The sequence below is a fragment of the Musca autumnalis genome, unplaced genomic scaffold, assembly GCF_047663935.1.
Source record: "Musca autumnalis isolate F117 unplaced genomic scaffold, ASM4766393v1 scaffold_1, whole genome shotgun sequence".
In the NCBI taxonomy this organism is placed as follows: Eukaryota; Metazoa; Arthropoda; class Insecta; order Diptera; family Muscidae; genus Musca; species Musca autumnalis.
The window spans coordinates 174460695-174482382 of NW_027411644.1; the positions used below are offsets into that span (position 1 = coordinate 174460695).

The 21688-nt window shown below is 35.7% G+C and overlaps 2 protein-coding genes across 14 annotated transcripts in view; one reads left to right on the forward strand and one right to left on the reverse strand.

The window, feature by feature from the left end:
• Positions 1-21688, reverse strand: part of NK7.1 (homeobox protein NK7.1) — a 382305-nt gene that overhangs the window by 190066 nt on the left and 170551 nt on the right. The gene's annotated exons all lie outside the window — the stretch shown is intronic.
• Positions 9326-14166, forward strand: LOC141389328 (uncharacterized). The gene is made up of 3 exons (XM_073960694.1): positions 9326-10104; positions 10137-10363; positions 14042-14166. Exons 1-3 carry the CDS (start codon positions 9326-9328, stop codon positions 14164-14166), a joined length of 1131 nt encoding a protein of 376 aa, XP_073816795.1.

A 21688-nucleotide genomic window follows, 5' to 3' on the forward strand; every position in this document is an offset into this window, starting at 1 on the left:
TAGTTTGCTTTAAGCACATTTGATATGCTTTCAACTATTCATGAAGTTGCTACTTGATTTTAATGACATTTTGTCTATTAACGAGGAACGATCCAACCACCCTCTTTTGTGAAAATTTCATAATTTAATTAGCGCATGTTTTTTGGCAAATGACAAAAAAAAACTTCACGTACATTGCTACATAACTTCTAGAATAATTTATAAGACAGCAAGGGTGGCATTATGAAGAAATTATAATTGAATGTGTGGGTTATTGTTTGCATGTTACAATTAACACTCTAATAGTTAAGCGTTCTTTAGGATAGGAATGTGATACAGAAAGTTTTGAAATATTTACTACGTTATTGCTTTGTCGACAATTTAGCCTATGACAATTCAGTAGGCTGCTCTTAGTCGATCTAACATTGACTAATTTCATTGTCCAGCATTTACATTACCTAAGTGCCCCTTTGAAATTTATGGAAATCTACACATATTTCCATAGGGGACTCGACCAAGAACATTTGTTCCACAAAACGTACTTGGAATAGATTTCCAACCGCGCTTATCTTTTATTTTGCCCCTCAAATAGTCAATACACTGCTTTGGCCATCCCCATACAATTAACTGTAGGGTATCTCTAAGTAGGCCATTCTGATTTGTCATTCATATCCATCCCCATATATCCAGGAAATAATTTTTCATATCAATTGCCTTTGTCACGTACTTTGATTGCAAAATAACTCCCCCGACAATAACAAAAAGTAACTACGAAGAATGATTCATCCCCAAGAAAAAGAATTTTGTCATCGAAATAAAATTAAAACGGAAATTATAATTGACATTTTGTTTGTTTTTCTTTGAATTGACTGTGTCCTTTTAGTCCTTTAATGGTCTTTATTATCTGCCCTCAATTTAATAGAGTATAATGGAGATACCAACTGGGTAGAAATTCAATAAAAGCGTATTAAGAACAACAATAACAAGAATAATAAAAACAACAAATACAACAGTTACAACACACCACAGGACATCCAAGCAATTTAAGAATTAATAATGAAAGCCCTTACCCTCGCACCCACCACACACGCACACACAGACAGTAAGCCACTCAATTCAAGTGACAAATGAACTTTATGGTGATGATTATGAGGATAATGATGATACAGCGCAGAGAGTAACAAAGTGCAAAAGGCATGAGAGTAAAATAACCATTGCGCATAATCCTTCAGAGCAACATGTTGCCGCAACAATTGTTGCCTTGCAGTTTCTTGTCAACAGGGAATTCCTTTTCTCTTTGCCGTTATCATAACTTTAAGTTAGAGTGTGTGTATGTGTGTTAGGGATACGTAAAATCGATTTCGGTTAATCGGTTATTAGCCGTAAAATTTCTAAAAGTCGTAGTCGACTATTGAATGTGCGAAAACCGGATAATCGATTATTCTAAGTCGACTTTCGGAGGACGGAGCCAACTAGTATTCGTAGTCAACCATCAGTCGTATTCTATAATTATTCGTAGTCTACTATTAAACGTGGTCGACGCTCACACCCAATAGTCAACTACGACTAATTAGTTGACTATTGGGTGTGCGCGTAATCAACGGAACTTTTTTTATACATATAACCACCACGGATCGCATCAAGGAAAATGGTAGATTATATTCGATAATAATCGGTATTCGGCGGTTAACGATTAATCGAAAGTCGACACTCAACACTCTCGAATAATCGACTAACCGACAATCGAGTTTTAGTTTTTTTTACAAAAACCGAGTGATCGAAAAACCGATTATAGCATTTCACTGTGTATCCCTAATGTGTGTCTGTCCGTGTATGTCGCTGTCTATTAAGCCAATCTAATAACTTTTTAATCTTTTTATTGCTTCCATCCCTTGGCTCTCCCCATGACTAACAGGAATAACACACATCTGACTTCCATCCTCTATTTGTCTTCCTTGGAGAAGAGTGAATCAGCAGAGAATATACACACAAGTACGAAACTGTAGCCAGACAACAAACAAAAATTATTGCGAATTACAAATCCAACCCAAGCAGAGGAATTAAAGCATCAACTACGAAAATGTGTGCCATTATGTAAAGAGATTCTGGTAACTTCTTTGTTTTGGCTTCCTTTTTTTTTAAGAATTTCTTTATCCTTTCTCAATTCCTACAAAAATATGAACTAACAAAATGAACAGAATATACTTGAGAAAAAGATATGAGACATTAAGGTATATGGCAAAAACCAAAATTGTTTTACAATCGATGAATCCGAATTCGCGAACTGTTAACATATTCTAAATAATATGACTGAATTTTTTTAAAATAAAGTGTTTTAAAGTGTTTTAGGAAGGATCCCATAATGTAGATCATTAAAATAAATTTTCGTGTAAGCTGTGTTGGCATCAATGTAGAAAAATGGGTAAAAATGGGTTGAAGCCAAAAAGTTTTTTTTATATTCCCATCCGATTTCTGGCTTAACCCTACCTTTTATAGACCTATGCCCAAAGAAAGATTCAAAGAATACACCAACAACATGATATTAGTGTATGATTTGTCGATATATCCACTGCATCGGCCTAAAATTGATGCTGACATTTTGAAGCCGCAATTTCGGGGTTTTTTGAATTTCTTTAATAATCTCATGAGTGTGCTCCATACAGCATCCTAGTAATTGGAGTCGAAAAGCCAAAATTTGATGAGTGAATTTTTTTTTAAAAAAAAACCTAAAATTTACAAGTGTCATTTAGTTTTTTTACGCGACGGATCTAATGAGCTCTTCCGCGTTTGAATTCATCCACTAAAACCGCAGATATAGATACCTTGAAAATAGGAAAATCTACAAAAAATTATTTTGACAAATCCGCGTACTAAGCCGCGATTTTCATTGAACATTTTTACATATATGGAAGAGATACGCGAGTAATATGGGTCTTTTACGCAAAATATAATGTGGCACATCCGCGGTTCTTGCAGAATCTTATTGAAATAGGTGTATATTGGCGTATTTTTGATGGGTGCTACTAAAACCGGATGCGCATCAAAATCGTATGCAAATTGCGCGATTTTTACCAACTTTAATAGTTTTTGCATTGTGTAATGCAACTGGCGGCACACAATGACCACTGAGTGAAACATCGAAATGTGCATAAATATTGAAAGAGACTGATTCGCTGTATCCAAAAACGGATGCGCATCAACTGATTTTAACTAAATCGCGAATAATAGGCTTTTTAATTTTCACATTTTTTGAATGATTGTAATTTCAATATTACTCTTAATTTCCTATACTAATAAGTTATCCCAATAAGCAACTAAGCTTTTGCGCGCATCGGCCAATTTTGTGAACGCGAACAGATTTGAAACCAGAATTTTTTCCTTAACCTCTATACCAAAAATTGTACAAGTGCTTGCATTTTTTTTAATTTTTTCAAATGGAATTGCAAGGGAATTTCGTTATTACCATATATATCAGGAAAAATGTATAAAATTGTCTTTCCATTTCAAAAAAATCAAAAAAATTTGTTGATACTACATCAATGACTTTTGGTACATAGATTAAGAAAAAAATCAGCATTCCAAATCTGTTTTCGTTACTAACTTTGATCGTTGCGCGCAAAAGGTAAGACCGTTTTAATTATGATAATTAGAAAAAATTCTAAAAAAATCGCGGCTTAATATAGTTAGCTGTTATATCCTATTATCGTTAACTGAATTCGTAACCTTTGCGATGATGCAAAAAATAATGGCGAAGTCTCAGTGCATTCGCGAAAAAATCAAATTTGTTAAATAATTTCACGTATTTACAAACATATTTTTGAAACAATAGCGCTCATAGTTACGAAAAATATATAAAAAAATTATAACAGCATCCAGACATTTTGAGGAATAAAATGAAACCTAAGTTGTGAAGGTTGGAGCTATAGTATTCATGTTATTTGCAAAAATATGAAGAAAATATTACGAAAAAATTAAAATCATATTATTCTAATTTTATTTTTTTATGGTTTTATAGGAAAAGTTGGAGAAAAAATGTTTGAGTTCTTCGGCATTTTCGTCAAAATTTCACGCAATAATGATGATATTCCGTTGTAACAAATTTTTCGCTTATAGTTTTCCTATTGGATAATATTATTAGAATCTTATATTAAATCACAAGGAATTCCAATTGTGGCATAACGTTAAAATAATGTTATATTGAATATTACAACATTTGAGATGCATATAAACCGCGTAATTATGAAAATGACATGATGCGCATCCGATTTTCCAACACAGGGAATCAATCCCTTTTATTTGATGTACAGTTTGTCAAATTCTATTTGGCGGCCACGATGTAGCATCTGCTGCATTTAAGGGTGCAAAATACAGTAAAATGGTCATAATTTCCGCGAAGTTCATTTACATTTTATGCGCATCCGATTTCAATAATCACCATTAAAAAATACATCCTTCTATGCCGTTTCAATGCGATCCATCAAGAACCGTGGATGTAGCATCGCACTCAATTTTTAGAAAAAATCTATTATATCTCTGGATTTACGAGAGTTTTTAAATATCTGTTTTCGCGCAGTTTAAACACGCGTATCGATCTATTTATTTAAGTAGAACTGACACATCCAAAACGCGTTTTAATATGCGATATTTTCAAAATAATTTTTTGCAAATTTTCGAAATTTGAGGGGGTATCATATCCGCCGATCTAGTGGGTGGATTTTTACGCGTCGTGGCTTGTTAGTTCTGAACGTAAAAAAACTAAATTTACGCGGGTTTCCACGGAAATCGAATGACGTTTGTAAATTTTAAACCAAAAAAATAGGTTTTTGAGAAAAATTTACGCACAAAAATTTCGTGTTTAGGCGCAGATTACTGTGATCCTGTAAGGGCTACACCCTCATGTTATACATTAAAAAATGCGAAATCGCGAGTACTACAATCCAATAATAAGCTTTTATGGAAATCCAGCTGCGCGTCCCGATTAGAGCAAAAATTCAAAAAACCCCATTTTTTAGGTTTCAAAATGTCAGCATCCGTTTGAGGTAGATACAGTGGATATATTAAAAAATCATACATTAGAAACTTCAACTCTGAAGTGTGCTCTTTAACTTCTCCTTTGAGCATTAAGCTCTACATTGTGTTGTAAAACCACTAATTGGAAAATAACATAATGAAACTCGTTTATTTCAACGTTTTTTTTCGATTTTTTTACATTAGTACGACCACAGCTTCCGCTCAAATTATTATTTAAAGAAACCCCTCGGTGATTCGGGCTAAAACAGTTTATTTTGCTGAAATGCGGTCAAAAGTTATGGTATAGTAAAACTGATCGCGAGATACAATACCCCATACCTCAGTTTCAACATAAGTTAATTTTCTACAAAAAGCTTGATATAACATTTGAAAAATAAAAATGATTTAGTTCATTTTTAGACGATTTATAGAGGTACATTAGGGAATGAATAATTAGAAGATTATCTAGGCCATATTCTGATTAATAATAAAGCGTATTCCGTACTAACACCACAAAAGAGTCTACACCATTTTCACATGTAATTCGAAGAATTTCAGTTGTAATTTGATTATTTCATTTGAAATTCGAAATTTCACTTGTAATTTGAGAATTCCAATTGAATTTCGAATTATTTCATTTGTAATTTGAGAATTCCATTTGATATTCGAATTATTTCATTTGTAATTTGAATTTTTCATTTGTAATTCGAATTATTTCATTGGTAATTCGAATTTTTTCATTTGTAATTTGAATTTTTCTATTTGTAAATCGAATTTTTTCATTTGGAATTTCAAATGAAGAAAATTCAAATTACAAATGGAGCAATTCGAATTACAAATGAAATAATTCGAATTACAAATGAAAAAATTCAAATTACAAATGAAATAATTCAAATATCAAATGGAATTCTCAAATTACAAATGAAATAATTCGAATTCCAAATGAAATTTTCAAATTACAAATGAAATAATTCGAAATTCAATTGGAATTCTCAAATTACAAATGAAATGTTTCGAATTACATCTGAAATTATTCGAATTACATGTGAAAATGGTGTAGTATGGATTACCTTCATATAAGTTAGTGTCGGCTTATTCTGTTTTAAATTCAATGATTATCGGCGAGTAAGAGCGTAGTGCCAAGGGATGGTCCGTCATTTTTAGGGTTTCGGTCTTTAAACTGTTGTAAGCGTCGAAAACGTCATATACCTGTTCCTATCTAAACAAAAAGTCAGGATGGAAAGTATCCATAAAGGCATCAAACGAATAAATCAAAGCACAGAGGAGGAATTCTTCCTCTTATGGGGTCTCCACATGACCTAGCTGGACGTTGTTTACATATTCCAAAAATATAAAATATCAATTTGCTCCGCCATTTATATCTTTACGGGTGAACTTTCTTAGGGTTGTGGTGTCACAACACTAACAACTTCAGTTGTGGGATCCATTGGGGTTCTTAGCCCATTTCGTCCCGAGACAATTTTTTTATTTATTTTTTTAAGAAAAAATACTTTTTTAGGGTAACTAGGATCCACTGATGTCAAAAATCTACACAAAAAAATTTCCGATCTTTCGTTTTCCCGGAAAATGGTGTTCGAAATTTCGAACACTGGCGCTTAACCTACATATATGTATAAAAGTAAAAAAATTATTTATTTTCTGTTTTATTGATTAATTTTATAATTTTCGCCCTATTTTTCGGTTTTTTTTTTTCGGGGATTTAGATGCATTATCCTACAGAAATGTCAGTAATTTTATATATATTTAGTTTTCTTTGGGACTACTAAAATTTCCTCCAGAAATTTGTCAGTGAAGGTCCACGTTTTATATAGCCTCCGTAGAATATTACCTCCCGATTTTAGGGGTTTTCAGAGTTTTAGCCGCAAAATCCTACAGGGGAAGGGAAGATTTTTTTTATTTTGTGACAGATTAGACTTAATATCTATACCAAAACATGTTAAACATGTTATCTTTTTTGTCCATAAATATTTTTTTTTGAAAAAACTACGATTTACTAGGCGTTTATACACAGACAGTATTGGCAAGACAATAGTAAAGTTACAAACCATTTTCACCAATACATTCATACTTTTCTCTATACATATTTAAAAATTTATAAATGTATTTGTGAAGAAGGTTTGTATTTTTGCTATTGTCTTGCCAGTACTGGCATTTGTAAACGCAGGGTAACCCTGCGAACAGTAAGATAAATCGAACACCAAGTACGAAATGTATTAATATACTCGATTGAGGCTTTGATTCCCAAAGGGAATTTTTCGCCCCAGACGTTGACTTCATTTTGTGTCACAGTGTAATCAGTATGATTTCCCATAGAGACCACAATGTCTTTCATAGGAGTCCAACAGGTCCTTTAATAGAAGACAAGGATGACTTCTCACAACAGACAATATGAGAAAACCAGTAGATCTTTGTGAGAAGACCAGTAGGTCTTCTGGCAGAAGACTTGTAGGATAGATTATATAGAATACGTTAAATTTTCAATTATAATTCGATTGTCATGCAACATTACTTTTGTGATTCTTTTTTACTTCTTTTCTATGTATTTAATATTTGACCACGTTCAATAACATAATTGATAACAATTTATGGCTCAGATGGTCTTCTTTAAATGGGCCGCTTTAATTGAAATGTCCTCGACCAAAGCTGGGATATTCGCCTTTCAATTAAAAATAAAAAAATGGAAAATTGGATGATATTTGGATACAAAAACTTGCTTCTTCCTCTCTGTGCTGCAACAATTTGGAAGCCGCATGAGCCGAATAGCCCATCACAAAGTTATGTAAACAAGCTACTTTCTGCAGCTGGCAAATAATGGGTTATTTCTTAAGGCGTCCACTCACCTATCAGTCTGCCCGACAGCATGTATGTGATAGTGTGTGTACATTTTCGAAAATTTGAGAATGTATGTGTGAGTTTTTCAAGACTGATGAAAATCAAAATAGTTTTGATTTCAAAATAAACCCCCTTTAGTTTGGGTGAATTGTGTTTATTTTCAAATTGTCAATATAAAATTTTTGTTTGTGAAGGAAAAAATAAAAATTTAAAATCAATTCATTTTTGGAGGAAAATTTCAAGATTTCGAGAATTGACTGAAGGCTTTGCTACACACTTGTCATGCACACACATACAAAAAGGGTTCATCGGCCCGACAGCATGACTGATAGGTGAGTGGAGGCCTTTAAAAATTTTACAAAGCAAAACTACTTACTAAGTAACTAATGAGTACGCTTGTACAGAGCGTATATGTACTTACTTACTTAGCTGGCCCATTACAGAACATTTGTTCTATAGGCCGAACTAAGAAAAGATTTCCAATTCTCTTTTTTTGTTGCTTCGCTTTTTCATCTCCTTTCATCGCCTTTTCATCTCATCATCCACTTGTTTGCGCCATCTATTCCTTGGCCTGCCAATTCTGCGTGCACCGCCAAGCGGTCCGTGTTTATACACCTTTTTAGCGGGGTCATCATCGCTCATTCTTATGATATGGCCTAGCCAACGCAATCGCTGCATCTCGATACGTTTAACAATATTGATGTCGTTGTATAGCAGATACAGCTCGTGGTTCATGCGACGTCGATATTCACCGTCAACGCAGATTGGTCCGTAGATCTTTCGAAGAATTTTTCTCTCAAACACACCAAGCACTGCCATGTCTGCTTGCGCAAGTACCCAGGCTTCGGAGCCATACATCAGCACGGGTAGTATCAGTGTTTGGTAGAGCGTTTTTTTTTTTGTTTGACGAGATGTGGCTTTGTTTTTGAACTGCTTACTTAAACCAAAGTAGCATCTGTTGGCCAATATAATTCTTCTTTTTATTTCACAACTTATGTCTTTTGTTGTGTTTACGGAGGTGCCGAGGTAGACGAAGTATTTTACTACCTCAATATTATAGGAACCAACTTCCACAGTCGGTCCGAGCTCAATGGACGCATTGCGCGTCGACACCATCAACTTGGTCTTCTCACCGTTTACCGCCAGACCCACTTTAGCTGATTCTCCTTCGACCTTCATAAACGTATCAGTTACTTCTTTTACTGATCGGCCTATGATGTCTATATCATCAGCATAAGCAAGTAACATGTGACTATTGGTGTAGATTGTGCCACTTCTTTTGACGTTTGCCTCTCGTATAACCTTTTCCAGCAGGATGTTAAAGAGATCACACGAAAGGCTGTCTCCTTGTCTGAAACCTCTTTTGGTACCAAACTCTTCGGAGAGGTTCTTTCCTATTTTAACTGAGGACCTCGTGTCAGTTAAAGTCATTTTGCAAAGACGGATGAGCTTTGCGGGGATACCAAATGGTAGCTGTGTATCAATGCATAGTGTAAAATCAAACAAATCATCTCCCATAAAATCCTGCAACGGTAGCTCACCTCGACTTTTGGCCACGTCACCATTAACCTCATCGGCATTTTCCTTAAATCAATTACCCAGAAGACAAATTTCACCCAACTCCAGTTTCCGCAGTTATGCTGGCGAAGAAAATCAAACGTTGAGACCCGTATTTGCCACTCCAATGCCAATGCCACCAACACGTCAAGGATTATTTGCCTCTGATTTGCAATTGAATAATAGACCAACACATCATGGATCCACATTAGGATTGAATACCTCCATGACAGCGGCTAGTGTTTTTAATAATTCGTTTGTTGAACCCAGAGAACAATCACGTATAATCAACCAAACTCAGGATAATGATGCCTCATTCTTTACTGCAGGGAATACGACTACAGTTTTTAATGGCGACAGAACCTATTCACAGCAGCAGCCTACACAACATGTTACCTCTGGGATATTTTCACCATTCTCGGCCTCAACAAGTGCTGTTTATCAACAAACTTCAAATCAAAATACTGCCACCACAAGACCAAACAGACTATTGTCACCAACCAGATTTAGTACCACCAATTTAGCTCACAACTCCACCAATGCCTCATGGTTGGCGGGTGGCTATTTCAATCAAAGACAATCAATGACAGAAATTCCAAGAAATGGATTACTTTTACAAACAGTTAATAGCCCACTAACACCCATGGATGAAGGTCTCTCAAGAGCTTCCTCACACCAGGAAATCCCATGTCAAGAGAAAATTCCGTATGTCCAGATATTAATGATTATCATCAAAGAACTTTAACTATGGAAAATATCAATGGATTTCAACCAATAGATTCACCAAGTCTGGGAGCATTTTCACCAAGACCATCGGTGTTTTCAAATCCTTCACTTCACACAACCTCTCAACTGAACAGTGATATTTGGCGTCAAACAGCCTATAGTCGAAGACCAATTAATTCAGCCAATTCGGTATTTTCATCCCGCTGTCGAAGGCTGCTTTATAATCGACAAAAAGGTGGTAGGTGTCGATCTGCATCTCTTGGGTCTTCTCCAGGATTTGCCGCAGGGTAAATATCTGGTCAATGGTGGACTTGCCAGGTCTAAAGCCGCATTGGTATTGTCCAATTATCTCGTTGACCATAGGCTTTAGTCATTCGCACAATATCCCTGACACGATCTTGTAGGCAATAGGGAGTAGACTTATGCCCCTATAGTTAGAGCATACAGTCTTATCTCCCTTCTTGTGGACGGGGCACAGGATACTCAGGTTCCAATCGTCGGGTACTCGTTCATCCTGCCAGATGGTGCTAACTAGCTGATGAATACACCTTATCAGCGTGTCGCCTCCGGTTTTGAACAGCTCGGCTGGTAAGCCATCGGCTCCTGCTGCCTTATTATTCTTCAGCCGATTTATTGCTGTCTTTACCCCATCTTGGCTGGGCGGTATACATTCAATACCATCTTCTGGGATTGGGACTGTGGTATCTTCGTCGTCTTCGCTGCTATTGGATACCAACAGTTTTGAAAAATGTTCTTTCCATATCCTGAGTACACTATCTGTATCAGTTACCAAATTACCTTGCTGGTCTCTACAGGAGGATGTGCCTGTACCAAAGCCATCATTTTGATGCTTGACTCTTTGGTAGAATTTTCGGACTTCATTCTGGCTCCTGTACATCTCGATTTGTTCACACTCCCACTTTTCCAACTCTCTCTTTTTCCTGCGGAAAAGACGTTTCTCCTCTCTCCTTTTCTCCCTGTATCTCTCTCGTGCGCTACGCGTTGCTACGGATTGTAAAGTAGCCCTATATGCCGCATTTTTCTCTTCGGTGGCAGCACGACACTCCTGATCATACCATGGATTCCTTGGTGGAGGCCTCTGGTGTCCAATTATGGATTTTGCGGCTGTTTGCATGGAGTGGGCAATGCTTTGCCATTGCGCTGATATGTTATCGGGATGAGGAGTGCTTTGATTAAGCAATTGGGCTAGTTGAGTGGAATATGCTGTGGCTATCTGTTGTGATTGCAGCTTACCGATGTCTAACTTTCGTGTTGTGTCTGTTCGTACTTTGTTTGCTACGTTTAAGCGGGTGCGTACCTTTGCTGCAACGAACGATCGTACATCCAACACGCTCAGAGCGTATATGTCTTGCTTCAAATCTGAGAGTTGTGTGGACAATGCTCACTGTCGACAAACAATTTTTTTAGCTAAATTACGAAGATTTTTAGTGTATTTTTCGACATCTAGTGACCATAGAGGAACTAGTTATTCAGTGCGATAAAAGTTCGTTATTTGGAAATGGCACCCCTCGATTAAAAATTTATTAATCTATTCTGGAGCACAGTACGCTCCAGTGATCTTTTTCATATAGTTAAACAATTAATTTTCGATTTAATATTCAATTTTCTATTTTCTTTCTGCAATACCTCATACAAAACAATTTCCGATTGCGTGAGTGAGTGAATTGAAAATGTTATTAAAATGGATTTTGGTTGTATCTTTTTTCTTGTGTTGCCATTGCATGCCCCTGTATTGTTGAAAAGGGGGGATATAAATATTCCACTTATTTTTCAATGGGTAAACAGAAGCTTTTCACTAAGTATTTTATTGAGAAAGTCCCCATGGCTGACTGGTTGTTGGGAGTTTATTTCTGTGTGACAAATGATGACATTCATCCCTTTATAATTCCCTTACGATTTCATTTTGGTTTGGGATATGGCAATATGGATGATAATAAAACTATGGGGGTGATTTAAGTAAGACTAAATGGTAGCCAGTGGCAAAAGAGAAAGAGGAGTTAGGAACAAAGAGCGGAAAGCTATTTCCATAGAAAGTTTAACATTGAGTGGGTGCAATACATCTGACATCAGCATAATTTTATGTTCGTTCTCATGTATGAAGTGGTGGGGTATTGAAGAGTGTTTATAAAAATAGACATCTGTTGGAGAAGAGACTGGGAATAGAGAAGGACGAAAAGCACTGGTAAGCCAGCTAATAGAAAATATCTTGTTCTTGTCTTTAGTTTCAGGGTTAAAGACTTTTCTTATATTCTGGTTCCAGAAATTAATTTTTTTATTAAGATGTATGCATACCTGCGTGTATTCCGAAAGAACTTGCTCTCATGATACCTCTTTAGCATAAAATATTTCTTTCTGGAATTATATTAAAATTGTTACTTTTATATGCAACAAATATCTCTACTTTATTGTTTTCTCAAACTTTAGTGGCTACCCCTCGCACCATAATATTGGCATTTAAAAACGCCCTCCAAAACTTGAGGACGTTATGAAATAGAGTAAAACGAGCTAATGGTAGCAATATTACATTTTTCTTGGTATTTAAATGCTACGTGAATGTGTGTGTGTTTGTGTTTGTACAAACATGTAAATGTCATAAAGATGTCATTATGCCTTTTGGCAAAGATTTTATTGTAGTTTCACGTATCTACATATAACACAAGGAGCAATATGAATAGATGGATGGATGTGTGGAAGAATATTTGTTCTAACCTTGTACCAAACTCAAACAGCATGAAATGTTTTTCTCTCTCCATATCAATATGAAGAACAAGGAAGTACAAGCAAACAAACACATATGAATATACACATACATATGTATTTTTATACATGCCATTTCGCATAATAGTATAATGATACATATGTATGTATATAAGAAAAATATTCTTATATGAATTGTGTTTCATATAAAATACAAAAGAATTCAAAACTTCAAGCATATCATCATCAACATCGCCTTCTACGCCCTCTTTGGGCTGTTGGTAATAATAGTTGAAGAAAAAAACGAGCTGAATAAGAACAAATTTGTCATCATTTTAGGTTGTCTGTTGTGATACGTTTTCTAGGGTTGAATGTTTATGTATAGCCAGTTTTTTTCTTCTTGTTCGAATGGAAAATCTCATCGCATCATTTTAAGGAGTTTGAAGAAAGCAAACGAAAACATTTTTTGGCATTGTTATTATTTTCAACAGTTAAGGATGTTTTTGAAAAGGACAATAGCAAATAATATTCCAACCATTTCCATAGTCGTCGGCTTTTGTTCAAAAAAATATTTTTGAAGTTTTTGTAAAGGCGTAATTTTATGTCTTCTTTCTTAATGATTGTTATAGTAAAAGTGGAGCATGAAAAATTTCTAAACGTTGTTAATAAATGGGTAAAAGTACGGTGACAGTGAATCACGAGGGTATGGGTGCACATCCACTTGGATTCGCATATACAATTTCTAGACTAAGCAAATTTTAATTTTTTATATCTTCAACCTTTAATGTGTCTCAAGAATGTTTGGACGAAATCAGTTTCAGACAATTTGTAGTCGATGTAGGCATCTCCGTTTGGTAGGCTGGAGCGCACGATAACTCTCTATCGGATCAACCGAGTTGGTCCAAAATTTGGTTGTTGCAGTTTAGGAACTCATCACGGATTGTCATGTCCTTTTTGCAGCAGGTTGTGCTCGCGACCAGTCGGGCAAGTCCATAATTTCTGAGATAATATCCCATAAGCTCTTAATAACCCTGCCTGCATGAATTTAAATGACTGCAAAACACGAAAAGTTACGAATTGAGTATCCGAATTGGACGAAACTTTGCACATCGTAACATTTCTTCCAAACTTATATAAGGTTCAAAGAAGTTCTATATTGGAAATTTTTACAGCGATATAATATTTTTTGGTGGAAAAGTCCATGCTCCCCGACATAATGGTTTGAATGTTCTAAAAGTCCAAGGTGATCAACTAAAGATGAGCGAGATGACAATCGAAAAGAGTGATTTGCAACAATTGGGCATCGTAATATTTCACACCTAAATCATGTTCTTATAGGGAAACTATCGGTTCTCTCACACAAAATGTCTAAATTATTCGCAAATCTGCAGTTCTAGGTAATGTCTAATATCGTTTTGAAATTTGTACAGCAAATCATATTAAGACAGTATAATATTTATCGGGGGTAAGTCCATTCTGACTGAAACGGTAAAAACTATTTCTCCTAAAACGAGCTGTTCTTCTAAACTTACGTCGAATTAGATGTGGACTACTTCGGTTCACTTCGGTTCGGCAGTGTCGACTGATACATTTTTTACATGTTTTTGTATAAATATTGCTCCTGGACTAAGACGATACTAACCTCAGACTTCGTGAGGGCTAAAAAAGTTCACTAACCGCCCCTTTACATTAATCGATATGCATTGTGCGAAATGATTGCTGCCTATGATCCTCTACTGTCTTGGTGCGATGCGGAATCTTATCCAAACAAGTACAAATTGCAGATTACCTCAGGCATCCTTAGACTTCTATTCTCTGGTCTGGAGATTGTTATTCTGCGTACCAAGTATGCGTATAGGGTCCACAGGGCCGGTGACGGCCTTGCTGACAATACTCTTCTAAATGGAATCTCCTTCACTCTTATGATCGCAAGTTTGCATCCTTCCCAGAGTTCGCAAAGACCAACTACTGAGATAACAGGGAATCCACACACAGACAGCAGCAGGCTGAACTGAGTATGCTTGAAAGGATCCCCATCGCTCAAAAACAGACGATCTTCAATAAGCAGCCATCGATTTACACTGATTTTACCTTGATCGAACCGCAAGTCTAAGTTCATCTCGAACCATCGGTCGTTTGGTGTTGTTTCCAGCACTGTCACCCGTGAGAAGAGCGCCGGAAGTAAATTTGTGGTTTTGGTTAGATTGTGAGGCTATTTTGACAGTGGTATCTTTCCGGCTTTCAGTCTCTTGATGGCAGTTAGATTTTGCAGAGGGCTTGGATTTCTGACTCGGTTTGAGTTATTTAGTCTCCGTGTGTGGTTCTTTTCTCTCTTCACCTTGTTCTTTAGTAGAGAAGGGTTGGATTTGGTTGAAAGCACAAGTATAGAACCCGGTGCTGAGTAATTTTTTCCAGCCCTCTGCATCCTTGATTTGTCTTGGGGTTGATTCATCATCTTTGACTGCGCATCCTTCTGAAGGTGAATTCTGCCGGTGAGATGACAGAGCCTCCCTTTTGAGAAGGTGTTAGTTTCAAAAGGTCTTAAGGGGCCATTTGGGGCCGATGCTTACATTGGATTCAATTTGGCCTCTACAGTAACATTCCGCAGCCCTTTACTCGCGAGCAAGCAAATAGAGATTCTCTCTCCACTCACTAATTGAAAAACCATGCACTAACAACAGTGTTTACTCAAATTGTTGTTGTGTGCCGATTGCTGCTCTACAGACATCGGGATGAGAGAGAGAGAGAGAGAGAGTTTGTTAAGATCAGAATTTACCTTGGCTAGGTGAAGGTATCTTATTTAGACTTTGCTCACAACATTAATCCTGATCAACCTGCACTTTTTCATCGTGATGGTCGAGGGTTTTTCTTCTCTTTGTAAATCGATTACCGACACTGATTGAGGTAGTGAGAACATTCTCGTCCAGTTCCATGGTCGAGGTTCCTTCCTTAATAGTGTCCTGCATTGGAGGGGTAGTTCTAACGGCTGCTGCCGATGCGTAACTCTTCTGGATACTAGACTGTCGATTACATAGAGATTGCGGTAAAATATTGGGTCGATCAGTAAAATAATTAATAGAGAAAGAAGGATGATATCGCCGCAAAAGGCGTCCACAGAGCTCAGACCAACTTTACTGTATGTCAAAAGGCCGAAATTGCTATACCATCGGTGCGGACATTTTTAGTCATTTCAAATATGTAGAAGAAGCCGGGGCGACTTGAAACCCTTAAAGGGCGCGTTGCTTTCCTGATTCCTGGGATTGTACTGAGCCTCCCGATTTTGACTTGAAGATTTTTATCCACGTTTTTGTGGATATTTTGGCATATAAAAGCTAAACTATTGAGATTTTCGATTCAACACTGAGACCAAAAATTGTAGTCAAGACAATAATTAAGAGCTCTCTAGTACATCGCAGAGCACTGGAATGCTTCTCCAGGCAGTTTTGGCCTTGAGACAGTGCAAATTTCTTGAGAAATTTCGAAAAATGACACAGTGCTACAACAGTTGGTCAGAAAAATATTCAACTTTAGTAGTCAACAAATGACACTGTATTTGTTGACAATTTCCGAAAAATTTTCACAGTCTCAAGGCCAAAATTGCCTAAAGTAGCGTTCCAATGATTTTGCGATGTACTACATAGTTCTTATTTATTGTCTTAGCTACAATTTTTGTCTGAGTGTTGGATCGAAAATCTTAATGGTTTGGCTGTTATGTGCCAAAATATCCAAAAAAACGTGGTTAACAAATTTCAAGTCAAAATCGGGAGGCTAGATTTTCACCGTAGATATATGCTCTAGCTGACTTTTTTGCTCAGTATAATCCCAGGAATCAGAAACGCGACGCGCCCATTAAGGGTTTTTCCTTCCACACAAATCGCCCCGGCCTAATATGGAATGGTATTACTTATGTCTATATTAACAATTTTCTGACATCCTTTAACTATGTCGCTACAATATCCACTGTGCTACAAAAGTTGATCAGAAAAATATTCAACTTTTGTAGCACAGTGTCATTTATTGACATTTTCCGAAAAATGTTCACAGTCTCAAGGCCAAAACTTCCTAAAGGAGAGTTCCAATAATTTTGCGATGTACTAAAGAGTTGTTAATTATCGAAAATCTGTTATATGCCAAAATATTAAAAAAAAAACGTGGATAAAAAATTTCTAGTCAAAATAGGGATGCTCGATTTTCACGTAGACATATGCACTAGCAGACTTTTTGCTCAGTATAATCCCAGGAATCAGTTCTTTTCCTTCCACATAAATCGCCCCGGCCTAATATAGAATGTTATTACTTATGTCTATATTAACAATTTTCTGACAGAAGGTTTCTACTTCCTTTAACAGTGTCGCTATAATATCCAAAATCCGATACCTTGGTACTATATTGACAATGTAATCAAAAAGGTTACTGCTGCGAATCGTTTGGCCAATGTGGCCAACACCTTCAAAATCACTAAAATTGGAAAATGATGCCTTATGCTGGCACCATAATATAAATATATTTATTATAAAAAATTCTAAGGAGATTTTTATACTACTGTGCACAAAAATATTATTATATCATCACAAAATTTCTATGAAGCGTGCCAAACACCGGTAGCTCGAAACACACACAGCAAGAACCACCACCGCCACCATTCAAAAGAGACAAGAATCAAGTCGCACGCTTCTAACGTTATTATTTATGGAGTGTTTGTTATAACAATGTTGCACAATGATGACATAGCCATGGAGACGGACGAGGATATAAAAATGATGGCAACAACAACAATAATGCCTATAACAATGATGATAATGATAATAAAGTTCTTGTTGAAGATGTCAGCATGCTATTATATTGACGTCTAGAGTAAAATATTGGATAATGAAGTTAAAAGAAAATAAGAACATAACGTAGAAGTTTTTTTGAGCTTAGGGATGTAACTGGCATACATGTTTAATCGTGTTTTTCACATAATTTAAATCGATGCCTAACTGCTTAGTATTCAGGAGAAGAAAATTTTATTATTTCAATGGAAACTAAAAATTTAATTTGAACACAATCCATATTCTATGAAACTAATTTGCATAAAGTTTGTTGGATTTACATCTTAGATTCATTATAAAATAATGATTTGAAACCCTTAGCTATTTCAGTATTTCCTTCCATCTAAAAACGGAATTAAGAAAGCAGATCGAAAACTTTTTATATTCCATCGTAAACCATTTTCACATGTAATTCTAAGAATTTCACTAGTTCGAAACATTTCACTTATAATTTGAGAATTCCAATTGAATTTCGAATTATTTCATTTATAATTTGAGAATTCCAATTGAAGTTCGAATTATTTCATTTATAATTTGAATTTTTCATTTCTAATTCTAGTTTCTCAATTCGTAATTTGAATTTTTTCATTTGAAAATTGAATTATTACATTTGAAATTCGAATTATTTCATTTCTTCAAAATCTATAAAAGTCTACTTGTTTTTGAAAAACCCAATAATAATACCCTAAATCTATAAGCCATCTATAAAAATCACTCGACTTGAAAAAAGGATAATGAACATAAAACTTGGCTAAATTTAGAAGCCAACCAATGCAAACTAAGCTCGTCCTCTTTCCCTTCCTTCATCACACACTCACTAAAAACGTAAAGAAAAAACATTAAACCAAAAAAATCTAACTAAAAAATTGGCACGAGGCCAAGTGAAATCAATGCCAGTGTTAACTACAAGTTTAAAGGCAAAAGCTACAACGAAAAAGGCAAAAAACGAATTGCAAAGTCCAACTAAAGCAGCAGCTGTAACAGCAGCAACAACTAGCGATGTTGAAGCCAACCATGTTCCGTTGTTGTTGTTGGACATACTAACAGGAATTTAATTTGACATTTGACAAGGATCAACATTGTTGAAGCTCCCCAGGTATTCACATAGATGGACGGACAAACACACACACACACAATCTCATCGGAGACACCAAAGAGATAAAGGACATCCATCCAATGACAACTACAAACAAGGTTGTGAGAAAATTGAAACGACTTTACTTCAATAAAACAAATCAATTGGCACTCTGTGTAAAAGTTTTTCTGTTCGTTTTGTTGCTAGTCCAAAAGCCCATTAAAATGTTAGCCAATAAAGAGAGGGAGATAAAGAGAAAAACAATAATTAGAATGCTTGTTATCTAATACAGGTGAACTACAAAAGGACATGATTTGTAGTTTTTTGTTTGTTGGCATTCGATTTGTCAATTTAGAATTTCTAAAGGATTTTATATGGCTTTAACAGAAGATGATGGGTAGAAAATTAGTTGAAAACAAGTTTGTAATTGATTTTAAAATTTGCAACAATTGTGATTGGCTAAATTGAGTTTGTGTCGGTTATTTTATTTTTGTAAATATCTAATCCTTTAGATATTATCTTCAGTTTGGATGATAGATAATTAGGTCTTCTAGAAGACATGATTAAATTTTGAATATTAGTATTTAAAATAATTTAATAAATAACCACGGTGCCCTTGAATCAAATTTAAATGGAAGGTGCTTACACCTGGGAAGTTTTTGCGGATTCTGAAACTACAATGTTCATACATGAGAAAAATCAAAAAACAAAAAAAAAATCGCCGGAGCGCTTTTTAAATAAATCGCGATTCAAGTTGACACTTTTAGGGGTTGTTTAGGTTTTTGCTATTTTGCTTGGTGACCGCAAGCCCTATCAAAATGGGAATAAAAAAATGTTGTAGCTATCAAAATTCTCTACAAGATTGACCTTAATGATATATTCGTAGGTTTTAAAACTTTTGAGATACAGAAATTGAAATTGGGGCAATTCAAATTCAATTCAATTCTGTATCGTCTCCTTATAAAACAATGTCATGAGTGCATTTTCCCAACTTAAACTTCTATTTCTAAAAAAGTGGTACAACCTAGGAAAAATTACATAAGCCAGTCTTGTAGAGAATTTTCACAGCTATAAAATTTTCTCAGGTCCCATGCCGATAAGACTTGCCGTATTCAAGCAAAATCGCGAAACCCTAACAAAAAAAAACCTAAAAATGTAAACTGAGCTTCTTTATCTCAAAAATGGTACAGCCTGAGAACAAATCATAAACGCCAATCCTGTTGAGAATTTTCACAGCTACAACATTTTCTTTAGCTCCATTTCGATTGGACTTGCTGTTTCCAAGCAAAATCATGAAAACCTAAAAAACACCTAAAAATGTGAATTTTGACCGCGACTTATTTGAAAATCCCTACAGCGATTTTTTCTTGTTTTTGGATTTTTCTCATCTATGAACGTTGCTGTTTCAGAATTCGCAAAAACTTCCCCTGTGTAAACGGTTTTCATTAAAAGTTAGTTAAGGCGCACCCTTCATGACATTGTTTTATAAGGGGGCGATACAATCATTGCATTGTCCCAATTTGAACTTCAATATCTCAAAAATGGTAAAACCTACGAAAATACCGTGAAGGTCAATCTTGTAGAGAATTTTCAAAGCTACAACGTTTTCTTCAGTTTCATTTTGATACGACTTGCGGTTTCTAAGCAAAATCGTGAAAACCTAAACAACCCCTAAAAATGTCAACTTGAATCGCGACTTATTTAAAAAGCGCTCCGGCGATTTTTTTTCTTTTTTGATTTTTCTCATCTATGAACATTGTAGTTTCAGAATCCGCAAAAACTTCCCAGGTGTAAGCACCTTCCATTTAAATTTGGTTCAAGAGCACCGTGTAACGTCATTTTATTACGAAATAATAAATAAACAAATTCTGTTAAATAGTAAATAATTTCAGGAGAATTGGTTGGATTGGTCCAAAATTAAAACAAAAATGATGACATAATTGTGCCAAAAATGGATTATCAAAAATGAACCAGTGAACCAAAACTGAAAATAAAAGTTAGTAAGGAACAAGTAAAAAAATTTCAGTCGTCTTTGGCGACAGAGATATACCCTCAGCCTGTGTGGCAAAAAGTTGAATATTTGTGGAGGTGGTGTCCCAAGTATGGGACAGATAGGGCCAAAATTTAAACATAAACTACGTTTCGACAATATTTATAGATCCAAAGTATTTTCGAACTTTTGTGGCGGAGGCACCGGAAGGAGTGGACATATAAGCATTACTTTCGCATTTTATCTAATGTTCGAAGAAATATTGCGATATCCAATGTATGAACGAACGCAGTATTCGGTTCGACCTCTCCAGCCACAACATATGGTGCCATAGGGGTTTTTTTTACAGCTTTCGGCATGTTTTCCCAAGAAGTATGGACTTGCCCCTGAAAAAATCTTTACTGTCGTAATTGAGGAAGGGAATGCAAGTTGCTTCAACAAAAATCAATCAAATCCTTAGGCCATGTTAGCTCGATTAATCCAATAATTAAAAATCAAGGTGATTCGAGAGCTGGTCTTGAAGTGAATTTATCCAAAATTTTGTGTGGGAGGTACCCGAAGGAGTGGACAAATATAGTCTGGTAGATATATTAGGATGTGTAAAGTTTGGACCAAATCGGTCACTCCCATCAAGAGTTATCGTGCGCACAATTTTTCCGTACATTTTTGAATTTTTGTGGGGGAGGTACCTGAAGGAGTGGACCGATATGACTTATCTTCGATCTTAAAGTAGGTATGCACAAAATATTACGTTCCGTTCGAGAGTTATCTTGCGCTCCAGCCAGACAGACAGACAGACGGACGGACATGGCTAAATCAACTCCAAATTGTCTGAAACACATATCGTCCAAACATACTTGGGGTCTAAAACCATTATTTCGATGAGGCACATTTTGCCCGTATGAAAGAGTATTTGCCCTCGTTAGCATAAATGCTGAGGGTATTCAAATTTAATTTTAATTCTCAAAA